The sequence below is a fragment of the Xiphias gladius genome, chromosome 1 (genome assembly GCF_016859285.1).
Source record: "Xiphias gladius isolate SHS-SW01 ecotype Sanya breed wild chromosome 1, ASM1685928v1, whole genome shotgun sequence".
In the NCBI taxonomy this organism is placed as follows: Eukaryota; Metazoa; Chordata; class Actinopteri; order Istiophoriformes; family Xiphiidae; genus Xiphias; species Xiphias gladius.
In genome coordinates this window covers 1,734,399-1,761,129 of record NC_053400.1, presented here as the reverse complement: position 1 = coordinate 1,761,129, position 26,731 = coordinate 1,734,399, and the positions used below count along the sequence as shown (strand labels likewise).

Genomic DNA, 26,731 nt, shown 5'->3' with positions numbered 1-26,731 from the left:
AGTTTCCCATACCAGAGATTGCTATATGATGCCTGAATAAGTGTGATGGGATCATACAAGAACAGTTTTCTGGCAAAGTTTCTGTTTCTGTCTTTCTGTATTTGTTTCTGTACTCTACTCACTGGTTTGAAGTTCATAAGACTCAGTTAGAAATATTTCTGTGCACCATTCAGGATTTAGTAAAATTTGTATCAAAATCTAATAAAGCTTTGGCGAAAGTTCAATGAGGAACAATCAGGAGTAATAAAGCCAGTGTTAAACTCACATTAACATTGGCTTTATACTCCTGATCTATTTCTCTCCGTCACCTCCACTTTCCCACACTGTCACATCCCTCCATTTACAATCCCGACATCACCATACCACCACTCCAAAGATCTTTCTGCTCGCATTCCTTGAGACAATCAATCACTGGATTTTATTCTTTAAGTATCATTGCAAGTCTGTCCGTCTTTCAGAACTACTATTGGGCAACCCATCTCCTCCCCATCAGCACCATAACCTCTGTGATGTCCAGGGACACTCATCCAAAGGTTTCCATCAACCACCTGCTGGCTCTGCCCCACCACCACCAGCGTCTAGACTTTCAGGGATCCTATCTCCCACCCTCATATGGGCCTACACTTAATGAAGATGCTTCACATCGATGGAGTCTACTTGCCAAAACTCTCTCTGTTGCTTACCTCCATAAATGTTGTTATTCACTTTCATTTGATCTCTGCTTGGAATGGATTTTTAGTCACTGTCTATCAAATCTGATCAAACCACACTCACACAGTTCTGATAAAGCAGATTAGATGACTTTTTGAGTGTTTAACTCTTAATAAATAATACTTTAAGATCTTTTCTTAATTTTGAATGTTGCGTAGCTACTATTTAATCTTATAGTGAAAGACTAAAGATTTGAAGCTGAAGTTTTCAATTTTAATAATTGATGAAAACTTATGAGTATTTTCCAAATTACACATAAAGTACAGATAAGGAATGTAATGTCGTAAATCTTTCTGAAGATATAAATGAAGACATTTATTCTCTTGGTGCGATCTGGAGTTTAAACACTCAGTGGTTAATATTTGCAGAGTGAACATTATGTTTTCCTGTAAGACTGACTGTAATATTTCTTGATTTTTTTTCTCTAACCATGACAACATCCTCCGACCTGCCCCAGCAGGAAATATAACACAATATCTACAGGACTTAAGAATAAAATGTTCGTTTAGTTCAAGCGGAGGACATTTCAGGAGAATTCTGGTATAATTACCATGTGACTTTACTTTTTGTCACCCTTTCATTTGAATTGAATGAATAACTAAAATCCTAGTTTCAACTGATCTAACTGGCTGGATGATCTGAGGTGAAGACAACTGAGCTTTTCCATATTACTGTAATTTTGCTGATGGCAGTGAAACAAGTCTGATGTAGTGGGTATATACAGTATTTAACAACATAAACTCACTAAACCCGATGTAAAGTGTTTTACAAGCCACCACATGATGGCGACGATGAACCACATACCTTGCTCCCTTGATGGCACCTCCTCATTTGCAGACTGCAAGCACTTTGTTTTGACAGACCAAATAGTCTGTAGGTGAGTAATTGGTGGAGCAGTGTAATGTTCTGATGATCCCTGGCCCCTCACCACGCCCACCCACCACCACCATCTGCACCACACAACTAAAACTAGCTTGTCAGGTTTCTGCTAAGCCGTGTTCCAGTGAAAGGACTGAATGAAAGACTGTGTGGTTCCGACATGGTGGTAGTTTTCCACAGATACCAAAACAAGCTGTCGGCGTCACAGTGACTTTCACACTTATATGTAAATAATGGCAGGAGACAGGTACCTATAGTAACATCAGTCATTACCGTGTAAAATGTGAGATTTTAGTATGAGTGCGGCAAATAACAAAGTCACCATCACAAAAAGTCTTGTGTATTAACAATAATTTCAAAGTGATTCTTAATGAGGCAAAATTAATTTGCATGTGAGAATGACTTCTGGAGAAGTCATTCTCTTCCTTTTGCAAAACACAGACTACAGGGCCTATAAAGACCCTCTTAGCATTTGTCTGAATACATATAATTTAACATTTGGAGTTATACATGAAAAATATTTTTAGGTATGTCAAAAACTGATCGTTACTGCTAATATATGCCTGTATTCCACCAATGGTTCCAGTCCTAGAAATGTTAACAAACCTTTAACAGCATCTGAAAACATGAATCACTTGCATTTAGTCATTGTTCAGTGTTAGTCCTTGTATTAAAGGACTTCAATCATTCAAATTGGGAGTGATAGCCCTGACTTTAGCAAGTGGGACTACACTTTTCACTATGTTTTTAGGGAATGACTCGACATTTTAGGAGAGCACTTTCTTTGTTTTCTTCCTGTCTCACTGCTAAGAATGAAGCTGGAATCAGGACATATTGAGTTTAATGGAAGCAGGTGGAAACAGCTAGCCCATCTCTTTCCAAAGTGAAAAATAAACCTACAAACACCTGTAAAACTCACTCCTCCTCTGTCTCCTCTTTGTTTAATCCATACATAAATAGAATTGTGATAAATGCAATTTGTGATTTCATGGTTTGTTATGTGCTGGAACAGTTTTTTTGGTGAACAACAGCTCCATGTGTGCATAGCTTCCTGCATTTTTTGCCAGATTGCCAGGTTTGGTACCATCGTACCTGTACAGACCAAAACCTGTGCTTACAGATTGTATCTGCCAACCGGAGCTATAGCCAGACACACTGCATAAAGCGCTGCACATTAACACACAGACATGAAATTTGAACTGATGTTCTCATCACTTGCAAAGAAAGCAAATTAGTGTATTTCCCAAAATGATGACTAACTCTACTTTTAACCCCAGATTGTGCCTTTAAACTTTAAAGTGGGGAGATTCTGCCCAGGTCAGCTCTGAATAATGGGCAGTGTTTGTCATTACAGGGATTTTTTTTTCATGTCATTTATTTAGTTAAACTAAAAGATTACCATAAGTGGATGCACCTAATGGTTTGTCATGTTTTGTATAGCCTGAGCTTTGATGTACAGGATGTATCATGTTTTGCATCTTTACCTGGACCTTTGAGCACCTCCCCCTCATTTCAACTTTACTTGCTCCATACATGTGGTCACCTGCTTAGTGATGATCAAACAGATCCATGTGGACCTCGAGGAATCATATCAAAATAGATTTTGTGAATTTTCTTTCTTCTTGAAAGCATTTTTGGACCTTTAGTTGCTACTTTAAACTACTACTTGTTCATTGGACAAAATTGAGATTATCGCCTTTTAAAGTTTATATATGAACATGTTAGCAAACTGTTGCCTTTTTACATATTCAGCAGACAATGGGACAACAGTTTCATTCTTGCGGAGTCTTGTGTCTGGTTACCTTTAGAGTATACAGTAGGTCCAATGTTCATTCTCCTTGGTCTACTCTCCCCTAAATCCCGAGGGAAAAGTCTGACTCTGACTCTCTGACAGCTAAATGTTCTGGTATTTTCCCTAGGTACCCTCTAACCAGCTAGTTGCTAACATACAGCCAAGAAGAGGCTAGAATGCTCAGATGAGGGGAAATGCAGAGTTGGTGATAATTCTCTGTGTTTTTCACTATAAGCAACTGTTCTCACATTATACATTGTCATTTGACCCATTGTTAATATAAAATATTGATTTTTACAGCTTAAAACCTTTAATTCACAAAAAAGATGGAAATATTAACTATTTCATTCTACTCAATGAATATATTAGTTTCTACATTGCCTCCAGACTGCCATGGAAATTCCAACATAATGGAAGCTAATGGAGCCCTTTGTTAACTAACAAGCCACCATACAGTCCCAATGTGTGTATCGTTGTCAGGTCCTGACATGCTTCCACTGATGACAAGAACTCCTCTGAACCCTGAGTGATGACTGATTTAGCCCTCTTCACACACAAACACACATACGCACATATGATTAAATAAGTCGGTTTTAATTGTTTACAGTAACTTTGCCCTCTGGGTGTTATTTTGAGGATGCAGGAAAAACAAAAACAATTAGGGCATTATAACCTGGATTTGTTTTTTAGCAAAAGCTGCTACAAGAGTTGACTTTCAAGTAATTATTTCTTGATCCAAGTGATTTCTTTTGTTGCACTGTATGTGAAAGACACACACACACACACACACACACACACACACACACACACACACACACACACACACACACACACACACACACACACACAAAGTTGACAAGTTGTATCCCATCACTCCTGACCACCACTGTCTATCTGTTCAAGACTGTGAGAAAATGCCCCTAATCTCACTGTCAGCTGTGGAGGGGTCCCAAACTAACAGCATGTTTTAATTTCAGCCTTGTCATGGCAGGAAGTCTGTGTGTGTGAGAGAGACGGAAAGATAGATAAAGTGTGTGTTTAGAGGAGTGGGGGGACAACAGGAAGCGGAGAGGATGGTGCATGGGAAACAGTTAATGGAGTTATTTTTGCTTGGGACACTGGTGCGAGGAGAGCTGCTTGACCTAGGTTCTGTTCACACTGATGCTAAATATGGTAACCAGTACTAATATTAGTGTTACCAGTCATCTATCACTGGGTGTTCGTAGTTCAGCTGGAGTAAGAAATGAAGATACATACAAGATATGGACACAAATGAGCAGTGCAAGAGCAAATTAAGTCAGTAGGAGTGACAAAAATGTGATATAACATATATGATTTTACTCACAGATGGGCAACAAATTAAAAGAAAAACCTGAAAAATTAGTGGAGAAGCATGATGACAGTACCTCCATCCAAACGGCAGGAGCGGTCACTAAATGGTTTGAGTATGAGAACGATGTGAATCATATTTTATGGCCTTCACAGTCACCAGATCTCAACCCAATTGAAAACCTATGGGAGATTTTGTGTAAGACAGCGCTCTCCAACACCATCATCAAAACATCAAATGAGGGCATATCTTTTGGAATAATGGTGTTCCATCCCTCCAGACTTGGAGAATCTATACCAAGGAGCACTGAAGCTGTTCCTGAGCCTCATGGTGGCCCAACACATTACTAAGACACTTTATGCTTGTTTTTCCTTTAATTTGTCATCCGTCTGTACATGTTTCTGTGACAGGCTGGTATACAACAATATCATTCAACCAGGTTACAGGAACTGGGATTCATTACAAAAAACATAAAGGAACTATCCTAAGTCCAACATTTCTTTCCTCTTTCAGTGTTTGTGCTTAATTCTACACAATGTACACAAAGCCATGGGGGAACTGTAAAGTTCTAATAACAACTACTGTGAGTCACATACTTTTTGCAGAGTCAATCTGGTATCAGTGTCAAAAATAAGGAAGAATGGAGCCATCCGTTCGTGTGTGTTTTTAATGGCTGGAACTGAACGTACAGTACAGATATGGAAAGAGCTTTTCTTCCTCTTCTTCTTGTTCATGAAAATATGTTCTGAGTTTTTTGGCCTATATGTAAAGAAAATAGAATAGTGTTTCCTAGACACACGGTTCCAGAGTTTTTGTCTGCCTCACTACAAAAAACAGATCATTTTCAGTTTTCATTTTTTAAACTAAGTACATTTACTAAAATAGCGTATAGTATTTTAGTATAATTTTGAAGTACTATTGCTTGACTTGAGTATTTCCATTACATACCACTGTTCACTTCTACTCTATTGCTATACATATATTTTGAGCAAAATATTGTACTTTTTACCCCACTATATTTAGTTTGGTTTGTTTTATAGACAACACACTAATGCATATAATTTTTTTTACAGATAAGATTTTACATGCAAAACATCTGATAAACTTGTAGGACATGATCAAAAAAAAAAAAATCCTGAAGCTCATGCATTTTTAAGTCTAACCACAATCCATCTACACTATGTATCATTATCATTCTAAGTCGCTGCGGTATTTGAGTAATAGTGTATTTAAGGTGCTATATGTATACATGTATGTGCTTATTAGTACCCCTGAATTTTAAGTACAGAATTTAGAATATCTTCAGAAATAAATGCAAATTAACCAATTTTGTATAATCAAAATATTTAAATAAAAAAGTTACTGAGGATAAGAGAGCTGTCTGAGAACACCAGAGCTGAATTAACCAATGAATGATGGTTTTACTGCATTAAAAAGGGGCTGATTGTTTCCAGGTTCTTTTTCACAATGGTGAAGACAAGAGTGCTGTCTGAGAGCAACAGAAATGCTATTATCAAAAAACAGAACAATTCCAAAGGCTACAAGGCAATCACCAAAGATTATGAAATTCCTGTTTCAACAGTTCGTAATGTTACCAAGAAGTTTCCCTGTGATAAAACTCTTAATGCTTCCAGGACGTGGTGCTAAGAAGAAACTCAGTGAGAGAAGTCGGTGAAGGTTGATGAGGATTGTGGAAAAAATACCAAGCAAGACATCTGAAGAGCTTCAGGCTGACCTGGAGCTCTGGAGTGGTGGTTTCAGCCCTCACCATACGTCACACACTAAACCAAGTAGGGCTCCATGGGTGAAGGTCAATGAGGACACCACTACTGAAAGACAGGCACAAAGACGCAAGACTAATGTTTAAAACCTTCATAGATAAGCTGCAGTCTTTCTGGGATAATGTTCTATTGAAACCAAAGTAAAGCTCTTTGGGAACGCAATGCTTCAGTTTGCTTATATGCGATGAAATGAAGCCTAAAGGCAAAGTACACCCTACCTACAGTAAAACCTGGTGGAGGTTCTATCATGCTGTGGGGTTGCTTTGCTGCCTCTGGTACTGGAGGCACTGACTGTATCAAGAGAATGATGAAATCAGAAGATTACCAAAGCTAGTTAGAGTGAAACGTGTTACCCAGTGTCAGAAAACTAGGTTTGAGGTGAAGGTCTTGGGTCTTTCAGGAGGACAACAACCCAAAGCACACATCCAGCAGCACAAAAGAATGGTTGAAAAGGAAAATATAGACTGTTTTAAACTGGCCAGCAGTGAGTCCTGACCTAAATCCCATTGAAAACCTTTGGAGAGAGCAGAAATCTGCAACTGTTAAAAGGACTCCTACAAACTTAAAAGAGCTTGAATGCCACATAGATAGGAATTGTGGAAGAAACTACCAGCAGACAGGTGTAAGAAGCTTCTAGATGGCTACAAGAAACGTTTAGAGGCTGCCACTGTTGGGAGAGGTTCTGCAACCAAATATTGGTGAAGGGTACCAATAATTTTGTCTGGGGTACATTTTGTGTTTGTGTTATTTCACTATTATGCAAGTTTTGTTGTGTTTTTTTTTCTCTTGTTCAGTAACTTTGGACATTTTATTAAAATATGTGGATTATACAAAATTGGTTAATTTGCATTTATTTCTCAAGATATTCTACGTATTTTATTTTTGTGGTAACCTGAGAGTCCAAATTAACTAACTTTGGAAGAGGTGGTTTTCCTTACTTATCAGCCTACCATGTGTCAAGGGAGCATGTCTATCTGTAGTAGTTTCTGTTCATGGGAACAAAGACACAATAGCTATCCCTCCTGGAGGGATCAGGGGGTGACATGTTATGACATGAGCAGCCACAGGCTGAAACTCTTGAGTCATGGAGCAAAGTCAACAAAGGTACAATGACCTGTTGGGTGGCTGTAACAGGAGTAATAGGGATAGTCGAGTCAGGTGAAGAGAGCACCTGGGCTGGTGGAAGTGCAAGAGTCTCCTGAAGTTGAAGAGGCACGACAGGCACCTGAGCTAGAAGAGGTCCCTACTAACTTTTTGGGATTTGTTTTGAAAAATGTATTATTTTTTTCTCCCTTTGTCTCCTTCCACAGTGAGGACAAATTATTGATTAGGGCAATGAGTCAATTTTCTTAACATTATCATTAATTCCAGATGATCTAAAAAATATAGTATATAAACTGCATTACAAAGAGTCTGCTGTTCAGCGGAAAGACAAAGAATCTATTTTGTAGTGATGCTGCCAACAGCGAACTGTTCTGAGGAAACTGCAGTCAACTTTAACTTACAGTGGCGTTCCCACCTCCTTCCAAAACAAGTGGTTTGAATCATACAACTCTTGGCTCAGTTTCAGCAATGACTGTTAATGCATCAGCATTAGTTGACATGTTAACAGTTATGACTAACAGGGTGGAATATTCTTTATATATCTGTAGTGACAACAGGACCAAAGACTTTCCTTGAAAATAATGTCTGTGTGAGGCAATGTGTACACTCACATGTAAACCTGAGCGTCCTTGTGTGGGAGAAGAGCTGTATAGAGCTGGGACCTCTTCTAAGTGTGCTATTGAATATAACAGTAGCAAGCCTGTACACAAATATAGATTTATGATCTTTTCAGAGTTTACTGCAACTTTTCCTGCATATTTTGTTGGCAGTTTTATTTCTGTTGAAAGCTTACTTTTTAATGGTTTTCTTTTTAAAATTGTTTGTAAAGTACATTAAGTTTCATTATTCAATGAAACAAGCAGCATAAACCAAATATAATTTGTCTCTTATAATGTTGAACTACACAGGGAAAGACATTTTATAGCCATTTTGCCACAAAACATGGCCTCTCCTGATCTTCTGAGTCTTCTGCAAGATTTGGGTGTGGCATGTAAAACAATACCCAAGGCTATGAAAGTCTTGGTATTAGTGAAACACAATAGGTGGACTAAGCTTGTATAAATGCACAATTCCCCTCTCTTCAACCATGCCCTTCTATGGCCCTTACCTGCAGCTCTAGGAGGGCTCGAATTTCAATCAACAGTCTCCCACCAGTGTCTAGGCTAACACCTATTTGGGGAAATATTTTGCAAACATCACTCCCTGGTTTTGAATTGCCATAGTGTGTGAAAAAGAAAGCAAGAACAAACAGGTTACGGAACAGACTGAAGCTGTGGTCTGAAAGCAGAATTCTTCAATGTTGATTTTAATCATTCTGATAGTGTCAGTCAGGTTTGGTTACTTTCTGAGAATTTTGTAATAACTGATGGCTTGACCAAGACTGTATGGATGACTGCATGTTGCACAGGTTTGCCCTGAATGCAGACAGGCAAGCAGCAAGACATACCCATTCAAAAGCCTACAAGGAAATCCTCAGTTCCTTGCAGGCAAGAAATACCTTTCTTTTTCATTTGACTTTAAGTTCATGTAAAATTCCACACTGCCTTGACACCTACACTCCAGATCCACATGGCAGCTTCAAGTGAAGATACCTTTCATACAGGTTATTTCACTTAATACCAGCCTGTTTTCAAGTTTTCATTCATGTAATGACACAGGAATGCTGAAAGTGTGATGTTTCTGATGTGACTGTTAAATAACCCAATGACTTTTCTTCCTTTTTTACACTAGTGTATTATTAGTGCTGCTGCTTCTACTGCTAAAATGGTACAGTTCTGGTTGAAATGAAAGTATACAAATAGAATATCTTCAGAAATAAGTGCAAATTAACCAATTTCGTATAATCAAAATATTTTAATAAAATGTCCTTTTTTAAATTATATTTTATGACATTACATTACTACATTTTATTACATTTCTGAACAAATGAAAAAAAAACACAACAAAACTTGCATAATAGTGAAACTTGAATAATACAAACAAAAAATGTAGCCCAAACACAATTATTGACACCCTTCACCAATATTTGGTTGCAGAACCTCTCCCAACAATGACAGCCTCTAAACGTTTCTTGTAGCCATCTAGAAGCTTCTTACACCTGTCTGCTGGTAGTTTCTGCCACAATTCCATTGCTATGTGGCATTCGAGCTCTTTTAAGTTTGCAGGAGTCTTTTTTGCACTGGCAGATTTCTGCTCTCTCCAAAGGTTTTCAATGGGATTTAGGTCAGGACTCAATGCTGGCCAGTTTAAAACAGTCTATATTTTCCTTTTCAACCATTCTTTTGTGCTGCTGGATGTGTGCTTTGGGTTGTTGTCCTCCTGAAAGACCCAAGACCTTCGCCTCAAACCTAGTTTTCTAACACTGGGTAACACATTTTGCTCTAAAATGCCTTGGTAATTTTTTGATTTCATCATTCCCTTGATACATTCAGTGCCTCCAGTACCAGAGGCAGCAAAGCAGCCCCACAGCATGAAAGAACCTCCATCATGTTTTACGGTAGGTAGGGTGTTCTTTTCCTTATGGGCTTCATTTCATCACCTATAAACAAACTGAAGCACTCAATTCCCAAAGAGCTCTACTTTGGTTTCATCTGTCCATAGAAAATTATCCTAGAAAGACTTCAGCTTATCTATCAAAGTTTTTGCAAATATTAGTCTTGTCTTTTTGTGCCTTTCTTTCAGTAGTGGTGTCCTCATTGACCTTCGCCCATGGAGCCCTACTATGTTTGGTGTGCAGCGTATGGTGAGGGCTGAAAAAATCACTCCAGATTGCTCCAGGTCAGCCTGAAGCTCTTCAGATGTCTTGCTTGGTATTTTTTCCACAATCCACATCAACCTTCACAGACTTCTCTCATTCAATTTCTTTTTAGCACCACGTCCTGGAAGTGTCTTAATAGTTTTATGACTGTGAAACTTCTTGATAACATTATGAACCGCTGAAACAGGGATTTCACGATCTTTGGTGATTGCCTTGTAGCCTTTGGAATTGTTCTGTTTTTTGATAAGAGCATTCCACAGGTGAGTCTGATTTGTTTTTTATTTTGTTTGAGGAACTAGTTTAAATTCATCGAAAGTGTGCCAATAATCATATCAGGCATACATTTTATGTCTGTATTTTTTATTTCTCTATATGAAAGCATTTTTTGGTTTTGTTCAGTAACTTTTGACATTTTATTAAAAATATTCTGATTATACAAAATTTGTTAATTTGCATTTATTTCTGAAGGTATTCCAAATTCTGTACTTAAAATTCTGGGGTGCTAATCATTTCAATGGATGACCTGCTCAACCTCCTGACCCTCAGCCGAAATAACTGCTCATATTCCTACTACTGCTACTGCTTCAACTTCTCCTGTTGCTACTACTACTACTAGGATTGCAAGATTGCAACTAGTACTGCTGCTACTTCTATCACTATTGCTACCCCTACTACAAGTGCAACTACAACTATTGCTGCTACTTTTAATACAACTACTGCACTGCTGGTGCTGTTAATCTACCACTGCTACATCTACCACTAATCATAACAATACTATCTATATGTCTATACTTCTGCTGCTACTACCACTAAAAATAGATTACAAAATAATAATCACCATTGTCATAAGTATTTGTCCAAAATTCTCCAAGAAGAATGCCTATGCACTATTACTCTTGAAATCCCTCTAAAGATGATGCCTGAGGGTTCCAGGTCACTGTTTCCAGACCAGCATAGTTTAGCATTTCTCATAGGAGCTAATTTTTCACTGTGCAAACCAGGTTAAGGAAACACAGGGGTTGTCCAGCTATGATCAAATATTATTTCAGTCTTTTTTGGCAGACCAGCATCTATAATTACTTGATTTCCATGTTTTCATAAAGTACAAGGGAACAGGTAGATGTTCAACATTTTGTCTTCTGATGACAGCAAGCAGACACACTTTGAACATGTAAATATGAATGTTTTATGAAACATTTGGTAGGAAAACACACTCAGAGGGAGCCTTGTTGTTTGATTGGTTCAGACAGATTCTACTCTGCCGTGTGCTGTATGTGTGATGCTTGCAGGCAAGAAAAATGATATCCCACATATAAACTCTATCTGTTTGCCTTGCAATGAATTCTGTGTCACTTTGAAAGACCTTTCAGAGTAAATTCAGAGGTGGGGTCGTGTTTCGGAACTGGAAAACTACCTGGCAGTCCGCTGCAAGTCCACACATGCTTGTATGGGAATGTCTCTCCCACCTGAGGAGACTCCCTGTCTGCCTGGCTGAAATCACATTGCCTCAGTTCATTCACATTACATGAAAAGAAGAAATAACTGCACATCTCAGATCACCTACCAAAATAAAAGGCAGGTGCACATGATCGGAACTTACAGGATGTATACTGTAGGTCTATTTTAGAATGTGTTCTTTCTGGGCTCCTGGCCAATCGGCAGTCCCATGTCTTTACATTGTCACGTTGCATAACGCGCCCAATGACTTCATGTTGTCCCAGAGCTGCTGTGTGGGAGGAGAGACTTCACCTGAGGAGGCCAGAAGCACTTCCTCCTCCGCCCCATCTACACGCAGGTGAGTGGGAACTCATACCTGGCCAATTCCTGCGCTTTTTCCTTTTTACATTCTACCCAAACGGCTTCTCTTTAACTCTGGAGAAAAGGTAAATATTCATTTCATATTCTTTACATTTCGGCCTGTATTCGTCCAAAACCTGCCCTGTTAACTCTTTTCATTCATTTGCTCTACGTCGAATGGCAGCTGTGTTTGTTTGTTTTTTCTTTTTCTTTTAAGCTACTTATGATATCTTCCTTTTCATTATTGTGTGCACTTTGAATGACTGTACCACCGTAACTGGACAGGGGGTTGGGCAACAGTACAGGCATGAAGAGGTAAGTATTTGGGAGTTTCCATTAAAAGCACATCAAGCCTGATTGACGCCCGAAGTCCCGAAGCGCATTTCTGAGCGAGAAGGTTTCATTACGCAGAGACGTCTCTAGTCTATGATTCATTTTACCAAAAGAGCGCCAACGGTCCTAAAGGTGCTGGTTTGTGGTAGGAACGCAATGTGCCCTCTACATCTTTGTCTGTGAACTCCGGGTCTCACCCAGCCGGTCACTGAGGAAAACGTTCCCTTCAGGCGTTGTTGTTTTGGAACATGCAGTAGAACGTGACTGTAGATATTTAGGACGTGCTGTATCTAGATTCTCCATTCAAACGATCCACTAAAGCAGCTTATTCAAAATATCTGGATGTATAGAAATGCTGTCTATTGATCATTTAGTGTTGCTAAAGTGTAAAGTCGCTAAAATGATTTTTCACGAGGTATTTGTGTGTGCTTTTCTCTCCCTGCTGTTTGCCTGTGAGGTGGTCTGTCTTTACGCGAGGCCACTACAGCGATCGCTCGTGCGCTCTGATCACCTCGCGCCTACTGGAAGACCCTAGCACGAGTGGGCGGCACCAGCTGGCGCAGTGATGCTCTAGCTGTGGAGAACAATGCTGCATTCATGTTCCATAGGAAAGAACAAAGCTTCCAAACCTCATGGTTAAAGCAACTGTATGTAAGAACTGTTAACTAAACGTGATCCTTTGCAGAAATTGCAAACTTGTTCATCAAAAAATTGAGGATTCACTTACGAAAACTCTTGTTGAAATAACCAGCTGAAAGCGACGGTGAACAGTCTGAAAAGTGAGTTGTGGCCGCAGGTAAGCAGGCAGCCCAAATTCCCTGTTTTGCTGTGGCAATTGAATACAACATCATTCTAGACTGTTTGGGCACGATTCTCGCCGAGCTTCCCTGCGCGTTATCACTCTGCTGTGTTAGTGGATATTCCAATTTAGACAGAGCACGTCCTCACACACGGGCGAGATGTGTTTCAGCATAGAATAGTGTCACGCTGACAAATAATGTCATTTAGGCAGATTTATTCAGACCTAAAGTAGCTTTTGTATTCATGTCATTGAGATAAATACTCTGTGTAGGTACAGTCGCTTCATTCGGACATATAGTTTCTTTTGGACAAATTCGACAGGAAACAGTTGGACAGTAGTGTATCAGCTTTCAGAAAGAATGAAAAATTGGTAGTTCTCAGTGCAGCGTTTCCATGCAACAGCGCAGGCGGCTGTGAAGCCACGGAGCACACGGAGGGATAGATGCTGTTGCAGAGAGCGACGGCACAGTAGATCTGTTTGGGGTCAACATAGGAACCCTGAGCGCCTTTTTAAAGCCAATGGAGCGACAGGATGATGGACCTAATATGGTCGGGAGCTTAAACCACCATGGTAGTGCAGAGGAGCCCGGTAAGAGCGCTTTATTCCTTCGCAGATTTCTTTCCTAATTTTGCAAGAAATGCCGGAATATGATGGTGAGACGTAGCGTAGCGAGATCAAAAAGCCTTGCATATGTTTGCACTTGAGTTTACATTTGTCAGAGATGTCCTTACACTCTCACTGGTTGATTCAGGTGGACTGTAGCTGTTGGTATAACATACATGGGCGCGCATAGCCTACCTGGTGTTTATATGGGAGGAGCCCTCACATCAGGGCTACCTGGAGATCATCGCATCCATTTTTACATTAAGATGTTGATGAGCCTGACTGCTTTAAGCATAATGGTCATTTTAACATGCATGCACAGTATTGGCCTTTTCCTTTATTTTTTTTAAATCTTAGCCTTAAAGGGATAGTTCTGATTTTATGATTCCCAACATAAACAATATTTGTTTCACTTTGGGCTGTTGCTCCACCAGTTCCAACCGGACCTCATGGGAAATGAGTACAGTTTGTATTAAAAGTCCTTTTTATTTGTGGTGTGTAAACCCAACCCACAACAAAAAACTTACCTTAAGGAAAACAGTTTACCCTTAACCTTAAAGGGGTAGTTCAGATTTTTTTCACATAGGGCAGAATTGGTTACTGGTGGATGTACAGACACTAGTTCACTGTCTTACTGGGTGGTAAGTGGTGGAATATCCATTTGGCTCTTGGTATTCGGTGGACAGACTGGTCCGCTGCTTTACACAGGGGCACCAGAAGGCGGGGAGGCGGTAGCCTCTACCAATGGGAGGATAATGCAGCTCCTGGCAATTCCACAGTTGTTGTATTCATGTGTTGTGTGTTTGCCTACATTCAGGAGTCATCTAGTTTTGTTCTGAGTTGGAAGGTGTTTGAACTGCACAACTGCGGTTGGGATTTCTGCAGAGCTGTGTGCAGTCGCTGAGACTAAGCTAGCAGCTGGGATGTCAGCAAATCCCTCCAAACTGTAGGACTGCTGCGTGTTAAATCCCAATGTCTGGCTTTGTATTTCTGCATGTGTTAAATACAAAAGATGCAGAGTTGTTCTAAAAGGCACATTTGATGAAGCTGGGTTGAGTAACAAAAGTAAAGTAACGAGTGATGTAATGCATTACTTTTGTCGATGAGTAATTAATGAAGTTATGTCATTACTTTTCAAATGAGTAATATGTAATGAGTAATTGGTTACAATTTTCAAGATACTTGCCCAACACTGCTTGGAAGCAGCAGAACACCATGTAAACACAACGCCGACATATTATCACCTTGTAAAATTGACAGAGTGAAATCTAATGCTATGCTTTGGTCTCTGGCAGCCCCTGAGGGAAATCTCTGGCTCTTTGGCTGCTCAATGCTCCAATGTGTTCACCAGCTGTCCCCTTACTGTCATGTAGGGTACTAACTAAAAAAATGAGCTGAAAGAGGCCAAAACGCTCTGTAGGGCTCAGAGTAACCGTAGGGTTAGGTAGGGATTCTTCTAGGGGTTTGTTACTACAAGTGACACCTTTTTCTTTACATATAATCATTTGATCCACTGTTAATGTAAAAATATTTATTAGTGCAGCTATAAACATAAAATAAGCATTTGACAATTTGAGTTCTGAAGTGAATCTACATGGAGATAATACTTTGATAATTATTGCAATATTTGTCCGTATCATCCACCTCTGTGCTGCCCTGTGAGCTTACTGGTTGACGCACCTGTTCTTCACTCTGTATAAGTCACTCAGTTCATTTTGATCTCATCCTGAAGAAGGTAATCCAGTATCTGCTGAAAGGCTAGTTCATAGAATTACCGCTATGCAGCACTCTCTTCTATCCTATGAAAGAAAGAGCAAGCACTTTTTGTCACTTATGCTATGAGTTGATGGAGGAAAAAAAAAACACACTGTCAGCGTCATTACATCCTGTTAGATCTTTATTTCTTCGTGATCCATTCAGTGTAAACACCCCTCTTTAACAATGGGCATAGTAGGTAAATGGGTGTCTGAAGGTTTAACACTGGGTAAATTGAACTAGTCGGCTGAATATTTCAGCAGGTGTTGAGATTCCTGGCTTTTGAACGTTATTGTGCCTTCCCAGTACTAGTTCTCAAGGCAACAAGCCAATTATTATTCAGGTTTTTTGCATATTATCTCTTCACCGGATGTCTCTGTTTAATCACTGCTCAGATTATCTTGCTCATTAGAAACCACTGATTATTCCATGATCTGTGGAAAAATGTTGCAATTTCTAACCTTTTAAAATACTAAAAAACTGATTTGCATATTTAAGTGGGCATAAATAATAATATGCAAACCTTGTACATAGCTAGATTCAAATTTGAGACAAGTGGACTTATCTAATGTTGATTTACACTGAAAACATCTTGTGTAATGAATGTAAATCCAAGATATGTGCGGGGGGCCACCTGTCTAGGCTCCATGCCAAGACATTTGGTGGATGATATCAGGTTTTTGGCAGGGTTGTATTATTGTGGGATACCTGTAACTACATATAACCAACCAAAATATAACAATTTTATACTATTATACATAGATTAAAAATTATGCATTCTGAATGAAAGACTATCTGTGAAAAATAACCGGGTCTCCTGTGGTAGTACCAAGGACCTAACGCCATTAATCTACCCAGTGCTTTATTCATACAATGGAATATACATAAAATTACTAAAATATTATACAAAATACTAAATAACCAGAAAAAGCCATAGACCACATGTTTGCTGAAAGATGCATGTATTGGTTTACATGAGGTATGCCATGCACAAGAAGGCTGATGTACTGTACACAGTCAAACTTGCCATGCCAGACATGTAACATCAAGTTTGTTTCAGGTATTCTGATCTGCAGAATCTAAAAAAGCAGTATCTGTTCCCTCATGGTTCACTACATGCTTCAACTGAGGCACCGTCTTATCTGAGCCAGTGCTACCTCACAGCTTTGAGGTCATGAACCCATTAGCGTGATGCCTTGGTGTAATTGCTATAAAGAGTTTCAGATTTTCCTAGAGCTTCTTTAAAAAAGAAGGGTACATTTTCTATTTTCAATACCCCCTCCCCATATTTTTGTGCATTATTTTTCCCATAATGCGCAAAAATAGATACTGAGATGGTTCAAACCTTGGTTTTTAAAAAAAATGAATAATTAAATGTTATTTTTTGCCTGGGAATAATAGTATCTAATAATAATTAATGTTGTTAATTAATAATTCAGGAATAATGTTGGATTACTATTTTTTATTTCATCGGCTATTTGGGATTTTTGTGGTAATGCATATATAGCATACATTTAGGGGAAAAAAAGAACATCCAGATCCCAAAACTGAAAACCCAATACATACTATAACCAATGAGCGAATATCAGAATAGTCAAATATTCGGGTATAGTTTTACAGCAAAAGTGATAAATTATAATTCTATCCTTCATATTTTCTTGTATTAATATTAGCCAGTTTTTGCTTATTGAACGTAACAATAAAGAAGGCAGAATTCAAATAAAATGCTGCTGTAGTAAAGGGACAGCAAGCATAGACTTTAGCGTCTTAAGTATCTCTGTACTGTGTACAAAAAAGAGACATCACTTCTGGTTATTGAAAATATTTCATATTCTTTAAAAGATACGTCTTAAGGCTATTTGTACTCATCTGTAGCCACCAACATGTGAAGCTGTAAAGAACCTTATAGTTACCTATAAAGTGTTGTAGATGAAAACACTTTATAGTTTTCTGAAAATTGAAATTTAGACATAATATACATAACTGTATATGGCTTTAGACAGACTTTCAACCTTGCAGACATTCACTGGTTTCAGTTCCTTTCACGATGCTATTAAAATCCACTTGCAGACCCTTGAAACATCAGATAGGTAATCCATCACATAGACCGGTGCACGGTTTTGTCACTTCATTTACAATTTCACAACATCCATGTTTGCCTCCTGTTTTGGATTTGATTTTCCAATAGCTCTTGAATGCATTTCTATTTGGCAGTTCACTATGATTTTTTGAAGCATCTCTGTGCAAACGTCCAAGACCAGTTTTCAAAGTAGTCACAGCATGTAGTCACTATGTAACCTGGTGATGGTACAAATATGACAAAAACAATTCATTTTTTGTGGGGATTGATTATGTATTTGCAGCAATTTTCAAATGCAAGTTGATTTTCATAATTTACTGAAATGAAGTGAAATGAAAGGCTGCCTGGAAAGTAGTAAATCAATCCAAAAAGAGATCAGCTTGAAGCTGCACTGATCAATATTTTTTATATTAACAGAGGATCATATCACTATGTGTAATGTGAAATGAGTCACTTGTTGTGACGAAAGCAGAAGAGAAATATAGACAGCTGGTGAACATAGTGGAGCATCGTGGAGCATTTAGCAGCTAAACAGCAAGAGATTTTCCCTCAGGAGCTCCTAGAAACCAAAAACAGCTAAATGGGCAGTGAAAAATTGACTTAGATTCTTCTGAAAATCCTCAGCACTTACTCAATTTATATTTGAATTTTAGTTTGGTATTGTTAATGGGCTATGTATATGTATGTATGTATACATGCTAACACACAAGAATAGTCCTTTAAAGAAAAATTCAGGCAGTGAATTTTAAGCCCAAATTTAGCTTACCTTGTTTCAAAAGACAGTGTTACCATTTTTACATGTTATACTCAGAGGAACAACTCAAACTATTCTTCTTACAGATTTCATCAACTCTCCGGCATTCTTCCTGCAATCACAGTCTCACAGTTTCTGAAAGTGATGAATGTGTGTGAATATTGTTGTGTTTGGTGTGAAGTACAGCAGGCTGACTGCACTGTGTATTTAAGGGCAAAGAAAGTCACTCTGCCAGTCATAAAATGATGTTAAATAACATTTGTGACCATCCTAGTGTTTAGCCCTCTGACCAGAAGGCCACCACCTTGGCCTGTTCAGGGTTAATTTAGAGTTTATCACACTTTTTGTGACACAAGTAAAAATTGTGTGTTTGAGTTTGGATGTTACTGTGTAGAACTGCAAAATATGGGGGAAGGGAGTAGAACAGTGACAGCCTCTAAACGTTTCTTTTAGCCATCTAGAAGCTTCTTACACCTGTCTGCTGGTAGATTCTGTCACTCGTCCGTTGCTATGCATTCAAGCTCTTTTAAGTTTGCAGGAGTCCTTTTTGAAGTGGCAGATTTCTGCTCTCTCCAAAGGTTTTCAATGGGATTTAGGTCAGCACTCACTGCTGGCCAGTTTAAAACAGTCCATCTTTTCCTTTTCAACCATTCTTTTGTGCTGCTGGATGTGTGCTTTGGGTCGTTGTTCCACTGAAAGACCCAAGACCTTCGCCTAAAACTCAGTTTTCTGACACTGGTTAACACATTTCTCTCTAAAATGCCTTGGTAATTTTCTGATGTCCTAATCCATTTAATACATTCAATGCCTCCAGTACCAGAGGCAGCAAAGCAACCCCACAGCATGATAGAACCTCCACCATGTTTTTTGGTTTCATCTGTCCATAGAACATTTTATCCCAGAAGTCTTGCCTCTTTGTGCCTGTCTTTCAGTAGTGGTGTCCTCCTTGGACTTTCCCAATGGAGCCCTACTTGGTTTAGTGTGCAACGTATGGTGAGGGCTGAAACCACCACTCCAGTTTGCTCCAGGTCAGCCTGAAGCTCTTTAGATATCTTGTATGGTGTTTTTTCCACAATCCACATCAACCTTCACAGGCTTCTCTCACGCACCACGTCCTGGAATCATCTTAACAGTTTTATGACTGTGAAACTTCTTGATAATATTATGAGCTGTTGAAAAAGGGATTTCAAGATCTTTGGTGATTGTCTTGTAGCCTTTGGAAATGGATGTGTTTTTTGATAATAGCATTTCTGATGCTCTCAGACAGCTCTCTTGTTTTCACCATTGATTAAAAAAACTGTAAAAATTCAGCCCCCTTTTATGCAGTAAAACCATCATTCATTGGTAAAGTCAGGTCATGTGAACACTGAAAATTAAGCACAGGTGAGTGTGATTTGTTTTTTATTTTGTTTGAGGAAGTAATTTATATTCACCAAAGGGTGCCAATAATTGTGTCAACTTACATTTTATGTCTGTATTTTTTATTTCAATATATGAAAGCTTTTTTTTATTATTCAGTAACTTTTGACATTTTATTAAAATATTTTGATTATATAAAATTGGTTAATTTGCATTTATTTCTGAAGGTATTCTAAATTCTGTACTTAAAATTCGGGGGTGCCAATAACTTTAGCCAGGACTGTAGAATATACTCTACAGTGGTGGTACTCATTGCAGCCTCATGATGTCCTGGTAGGTATATTTGTTTTAATTTTGGACATAGCCAGGCTAGCTATTTCCTCCTGCTCCTAGTCTTTATGCCAAGCTAGGTTAACCATGTCCTGACTACTTTATGCACAGACATGATAATGCTGTGATCTTCCCATCTCACTCTAGAAAAGAAAGAGAGTAAGCATTTTTATGTTGAACAAATCCTTTATATAGTCCAGCATCAAGGGCATATATCCATGATCAGATAGGAGTTCTATCAAATTAAGTAATTAATTTACCTTTAAACTAAAATTAATGATTTACGTCATAAACTCCCCTTAACTGCAGGATAGTATTGTCCAGTAAATGATATGGATCTCAACATTTGGGTTGCCCACCAAATATTTGATCATTGAGAATATCTAATAAAAATAACCTCTTTAAAACCTGAATACATCAGGTAATGCAATCAGAGTTGTGTGTGTGTAGTGTGTAAAAGGCAATATCCAGCGATACTGACACTCACTACAAACACCATGCCCATTTGAGCCACATTAAACTGTGTTCTTTATGGTACTTCCTCCTGAGGTTTTATTAATTAACCATATCTGTCAGAGTTTTTGGAAAGTAACATTTCCTTTGGGGTTATTAGACTGTGTCTGCTGTAGATGCAGGTAGGAATTAAGACTCAGATAATTAACTGTGTGTTTTCACCTTATTATTGTATCTTGACTGATAAATTTTGTCTTTGGTTAGAGCTTCACTACACACTGAGGATACAAAGACAATTCTTGCTGAATTGTATGTGTATTTGTGCTTCCTAAATACAATGCTAACTATTACCTCATATTTTTTTTCTTAGATAAATACTTAGCTGGCCTCAGTTTGCTCAGTAATAACATCAAACACATAACAGCTGGATCACTACACAAAAAGAACACTCTCTTTTTGGGGACATACATTTACAGAGGAACATCTCGTAATATGACACAACAGGTGAGCAAGCAGGACATCTATCAGTATCCATAGTGACAGCTGTTTCCTGTTAGTGGTGGAAAGTCTCGAGTGCATCCTTCAGTTCTTATGTTTAGTTCTACCCTTCCTTAATGCAGAGAACCATCCACATTTGTGAGTGTGGCTTCCTATGAAGTGATATTATGTGGTGAAGGGTTCATGAGGAGGGGTGGCTTTGAGAAAGAGCCTAACTCCTATTCAGGGTTTGAATCCACATGTACACCCTCGAGATATTTGGTCTGAGCCCTTGTGGAGGGAATGAACTTAACTTAATAACCCAATAGAGTCCATGGAGATGAATCGAAATTCTTGACTCTCTAACCCATCTCAAAGTATTTTTCTGAATGTTTCTTAATGGTACTGATATTGGCTGTTTATCGATATCTTTATGTAGTATAACAGATATGGTTGGTAGTAACATTCTCCCTTTACATGAGCTGCTAAACACTGCTGTTGTTCTCGTCAAACCCTCAACTGGGGATTCTTACAGAGTAGGTGGAAAAAAAACAACCTTTGCCTGTCTAACAGCTGCTTATATACAAATTCAAATACAGTAGAAAACCTCAGCACATCAAGAAGCTTATATAACAAAAATTTTTAAAAAAGCAAATACCTTCAAAAGTAGATATGTTACAGATTATTGTTACTACTTTCTTTTACACTGTCACATCCATATACAGGCACCCAAGGGATCAGGGGGCCTCAGTTTGAAAATGACTGTTAACGTTTGTTGTTGGAATCACAGAGTCCATGAGTTAAAAGTGGAGATGTCCTGATGGTGTTTTTTTGCCCCTGATCTGGATCAGTCTTTTAATATTGAGTATCTTCAACCAAATCCAGTCCAATGTTTTTTTTTTTTTAACGTCATATTACAGCTGTACAGCACATTACACGATGCTAATGCCAATTATCGCTGTTCCTCTCCCAGGTTCTCCTCCCCTGGCTTGTGAGCACTCAGGCAGCCCGCAGCAGGAGGAGCCCACCATGATGAGGAGGAGCGACAACTACCTGCCAGTTCCTGGCGAGGAGAAAAACCTGGATAAGGACTTTGTCCACACAACGGCCAGCAGCAGAGAGTCCATAGTAAGACACTAAATCCACATTTATACAGCAGGTTTTATACTCTTTCCAAACTGTACTTTGGATGGTCGGATCACTTCGGGAACTTCGGGAACCCAGTTATCACGTTTTTCTGACGTCGGGTAGGGGGTGCCTGTGTCCGACCATTTCCTCCAGTGCTGCTAGGTTATGATGTGTGGTGTAGAGCATAGTTGTAGAGCATTGTTGTTTGGCCGTTAAGCCTGCAGCAGAGGTAGTCACGGACCTGGATCATTGTTTATGTGAAAGGGAGGGCCGGCATTGTGGGACAGACGCTGATGCTGTTGTGTTAAAAGTCACGCCTTTGATTCCAGAATGCCAGTATGCTATCTGAAATCACACACTGGGGCGGCATTATGCCAGCTATGTTTGGTTCAATGTAAATAAGCAAAGCCAGCATAATGAAGGGTCGTCTTAACGGCAATTTAGCGGGATCTCTGTGGAAAGGGGCTACTGTGTGAGGTGAAAGTGACAGGTACATGCAAGTGTTCTAAAAACAACAGGAGGTTAGTTATTTTGTTTGTTCAGCTATGGCTGTGACACACAGCTAATGTAGGATAAGGTACTTTAAAACACTAATGCCTATTTTCTGCATTTTGCCTTAAATTTCATACTCCTTTTCATAACCAGTCAAATCTAAACACACAGATGTTAGCACACATTTTTAGAACCAGTGACACTTACACTTTTTGAAGATATTCATTATGATTATCATTATCTCCAAAGATTAATTTTCCCCTGAAATTAATTTATAATGGCTTCGCAATTGGTCCATCTTCCGAGGTAGGTAGGTAAAGAGGAAACTCCCTACGTGTTCTTGTGTTCTTAAAGAGTGAGTAAGATCCAGAATTTCTGCATTGACCCTTCCTGCCAGTGTATTTTAATATCTGTGTGTGGTGGAGGTGGAACAGGGGTGATCTTGAATGACTGTAATCGTTCAGTTTAGACAGGGATTTGGTGCTTGTTGTCAGTTGCTTTGACAGTCACTACAAGCGCATTTGTGTGAGTTTTTGTGTGGGTACCTGTGTTACGGCTGTTCAAGTGTCTAGCATCTAGCAGCTGTTTATTATGGTTACATTATAGAAAAGTAATGAACAGGACCATGTGTTTACTGCCACAGAGGAGAAATAAATCTTTGGTTAATGTATGAAAGCACCTCTCTGCCAGAAGCTGTGAAGCCTTGCTACCTTTAGAAACAATAAACAACAACAACAACAACAACAACAACAATAATAATAATAATTTCCCTAAGAAAGCTCCCATTGATAGCAAGTGTATTTTCAAGTCAATTGCTTTGTTGTGTTATGAGGACTGATATAAGGTCAGGAGCACATGTAGGTCAACATACACGCTCTACCTATGTCACCCCTACTTTGTGATCTGTGATTCTCTGATTATGTTATGATCTACTGTGCCCAGTTCACTTCTGCAAGGGAGGTTACGGATATCTTCATACACACAGAGACCGGTGGGGATTACTCAAAGTATCGTAGTGCACATATCATTTCAAAGAGCCAACATACCACTGTCAAATAATTCAGTGTTAACAGTATTCTTCTGCCTTGTTAGTTTTTTATATCTGTTGCATTCATAAAATGTATTTGTAGACTTAATGTCATCATTTCTAATATTTTCTTACAAATGACAGTATGTACAGTATTCTGTTCTGTATTGTAATACAGCAGTGGGCTATAGCCAGCTCTATAGATATTGCATTTACTTTTATAATCATCCAGTGTCAGGCGAACAGGAAGTTATCTGTTTTACATGTTAAGTGACTAAAATGCAATGGAGTGGTGCTTGAATGGTGGGCTTGAGCATCAGTGAACAGACTGTGAAAAGAGCACCACTTAAAGAACCACCTGAGCTGAGGGATATTCCTCCAGCTCCGCACCGCTTTTTAGTCATACAGCTTTCCCATTATCATTACAACCAAAACAAAAGAAAAGCATTTACACTGGGGAACAAGGATCTAAATGAAAAAGGACTAATAGTTTACGCCCTCATTAGTTGCTCATAAAAGCTGCAATGTTCATTACATCTCACGATACAAAAGTGTTATGGGATGGAATAAACTAAACAACATTGCGTGATTTAGCTATTTTTGCAGCCTTTCCAACAATCATTCTAAAAATGTTTTGTTTGTCTTGAGGCAGGTGCTAGAGGAACCATGGCAAAGTAAAATGTGGGCAGAAATCAATATGTTTTAATGAACAATGGGTCAAATGACTACATCTAATTTGAGAGGGGTTGCTCATAGTGACAAACCCAGAGAGATTCAGTATTTTAGCATCCTTCAGCTCTTTGTTTTACAGACAGCCAAATTTAACTGTTTGCATTCACTCTCACCAATCTTCTTTACAAAAGCAGCAGGAGGCTGATCTGAGCAAAAAGCTCCGATAAATCCACTCTACTTTACCTGCCCAGCACTAGACCACCAAAACACAAAGCTAGCTGAACACATTCATGCTTCCAAGAAGATCCCAACTGATTTTAATAATCCCATGAACGTTCCTCTAGCACCTGCTTCAAGACAAACAAAACATTTTTAGAATGATTGTTGGAAAGGCTGCAAAAATAGCTACATCGCTCAATGTTGTTTGGTTTATTCCATCCCATAACACTTTTGTATCGTGAGATGAAATGAACATTGCAGCTTTTAGGATCGACTCATGAGGGTATAAACTATTAGTCCTTTTTCATTTAGATCCTTGTTCCCCAGTGTAAATGCATTTCTTTTGTTTTGGTTGTAATAATAATTGGAAAGCTGTATGACTAAAGAGAGGTGCAAACTGGACGAATATTCCTCAGCTCAGGTGGTTCTTTAAGTGATGCGCTTTTCACAGCCAAAGCTGCCCATACACAACTGAATTGTCTCATCATCCACTCATTATTCTTCAGTACTTCATGGTCTAATCAGCTGAAATCTGTTTGATCATGAAAAATTTTTTTTATGTTGACATAATGAAATTATTATATTTTGTCCATCCAATTATTTGAATTAAGTTTGGCAAAATATTAGGAACACCTCTCAGTATAACCCAGTACAGTTCAACAACACCACAAATTTAAACTTAAAATGGGTATGACTTGGATTTATTTCACCACTGGAGTAATATGCAGTCAACAAAATCACTTGCAAATGTATTTTTGCCTCAGCAAGGAAAATATTTGAAACGACTTAATGTTAGTTGAAGCCATTTTCTCACTCATACATGGTCATTAAAGGAAACAGAAAATTTAAAACAGCTGAATAACATTGTTAGATGTCTAACCGTGTATTAAATGACGCACGGTGTGACGTTACATTACCATAACAGCAGCGGTGCATAAATGACTTGTTCCTCCTGTTTAATAATCCTAATATATCATGGTTGTGTGGGGATAAAAACTGAACAGTACGGTGTTGTCTGTCACTGCGTCTTCAACAAAGCACTCCGGGATACTTTCGCTTCAAGTGACCATGCATAGAAGTTGTACTAATGTGATGAGCCATTTCCAGTTTGCAGAGTTTTGGTCTCTGTCTAAAAATAGTCCTGCACTTTAGATGATCCTGTGTGAGGTTTTGTTGCTGCAGCTTGTTTTCCAAGGAATCCATGCTTTTAGCAGTTGCAGCCAACTGTGCGATCCGCTGTTTTCTATCGATGACATCGGCTGCGTGGATGTGTCACCCCAGCCCTAACCAACTGTCGTTTAATATTCCTCTTTTCATGTGTCTCGACAACGGCTCATCCAAAAACCTTCACAGATGTCACTGCACTTCCTCCGGTCCTCAACAATACACATGTGAAGTTTGAAGTCAATTGGATGTTGAGAAAATTGAAGGACAGACAGACAGACAGACAGACGATTTCTCCATTTGTTAGTGGGATGACTATTTTAAAGAGTCGGTTTCTCATTTACCTCTTGTGGTATTTATCCATGCAGAAATCTTTGGTTTTATTTCCCAGGTTTTGAGCTATCCATTGAGATATCTGCTATACTGTTAACAGATTTCTTTGAAAATACTGTCTGCTGAAGAAATAGCGCTGAGAAAACAGTTGACACTGAGATCTATGGTTTATCCAGACTACCTAGGATGTTACTTGTGGGCAAACATGTAGCTGTCGCTTTTTAAAATTATTTTTTTTAATGTTGTGATCACCATAGATGAAATTAGATTCACCTACATCGTGTTGTGTACAGACACCCTAAAACCTGGACATGCAAAACCAAAACTATCTGCATGGGTAGACACCACCAGAAGTAAGAACAAATTTTTTTTTTTTTTCATAAATTAGGTGAACAAGTAATCGTGTTTTTTCTATTTGGACTTGGAAGAAGTGTGCCAGATTTAATATTGACACTGCTGCCTTCCTGGTTATGGAGGTCAGATGTCCACAGTAACTTACTGTGAGTTGAACCTTCAAGATGCAAAAACTCACTGCTCCAGCTGCCACATGCAGCTCACTGCTGCTGTGAAAAACGTTATTGACTGGAAGACTGCTGGG

The 26,731-nt window shown here is 38.8% G+C and overlaps 1 protein-coding gene across 4 annotated transcripts in view; it reads left to right on the top strand.

The window, feature by feature from the left end:
* Positions 1-12,133: 12,133 nt before the first annotated feature.
* The window catches only part of ano1a (anoctamin 1, calcium activated chloride channel a), a 97,771-nt gene continuing 83,173 nt past the window's right edge, over positions 12,134-26,731 (top strand). For 2 of the 4 annotated variants that reach the window (XM_040129836.1, XM_040129837.1), the window contains exons 1-2: positions 13,833-13,875; positions 22,072-22,226. In XM_040129836.1, the coding sequence (XP_039985770.1) occupies positions 13,833-13,875; positions 22,072-22,226 (198 nt within the window). Of the gene's footprint in view, positions 12,239-13,805; positions 13,876-22,071; positions 22,227-26,731 lie in introns of those variants that run through there. The other 2 variants (XM_040129839.1, XM_040129835.1) reach the window with 2 other exon arrangements.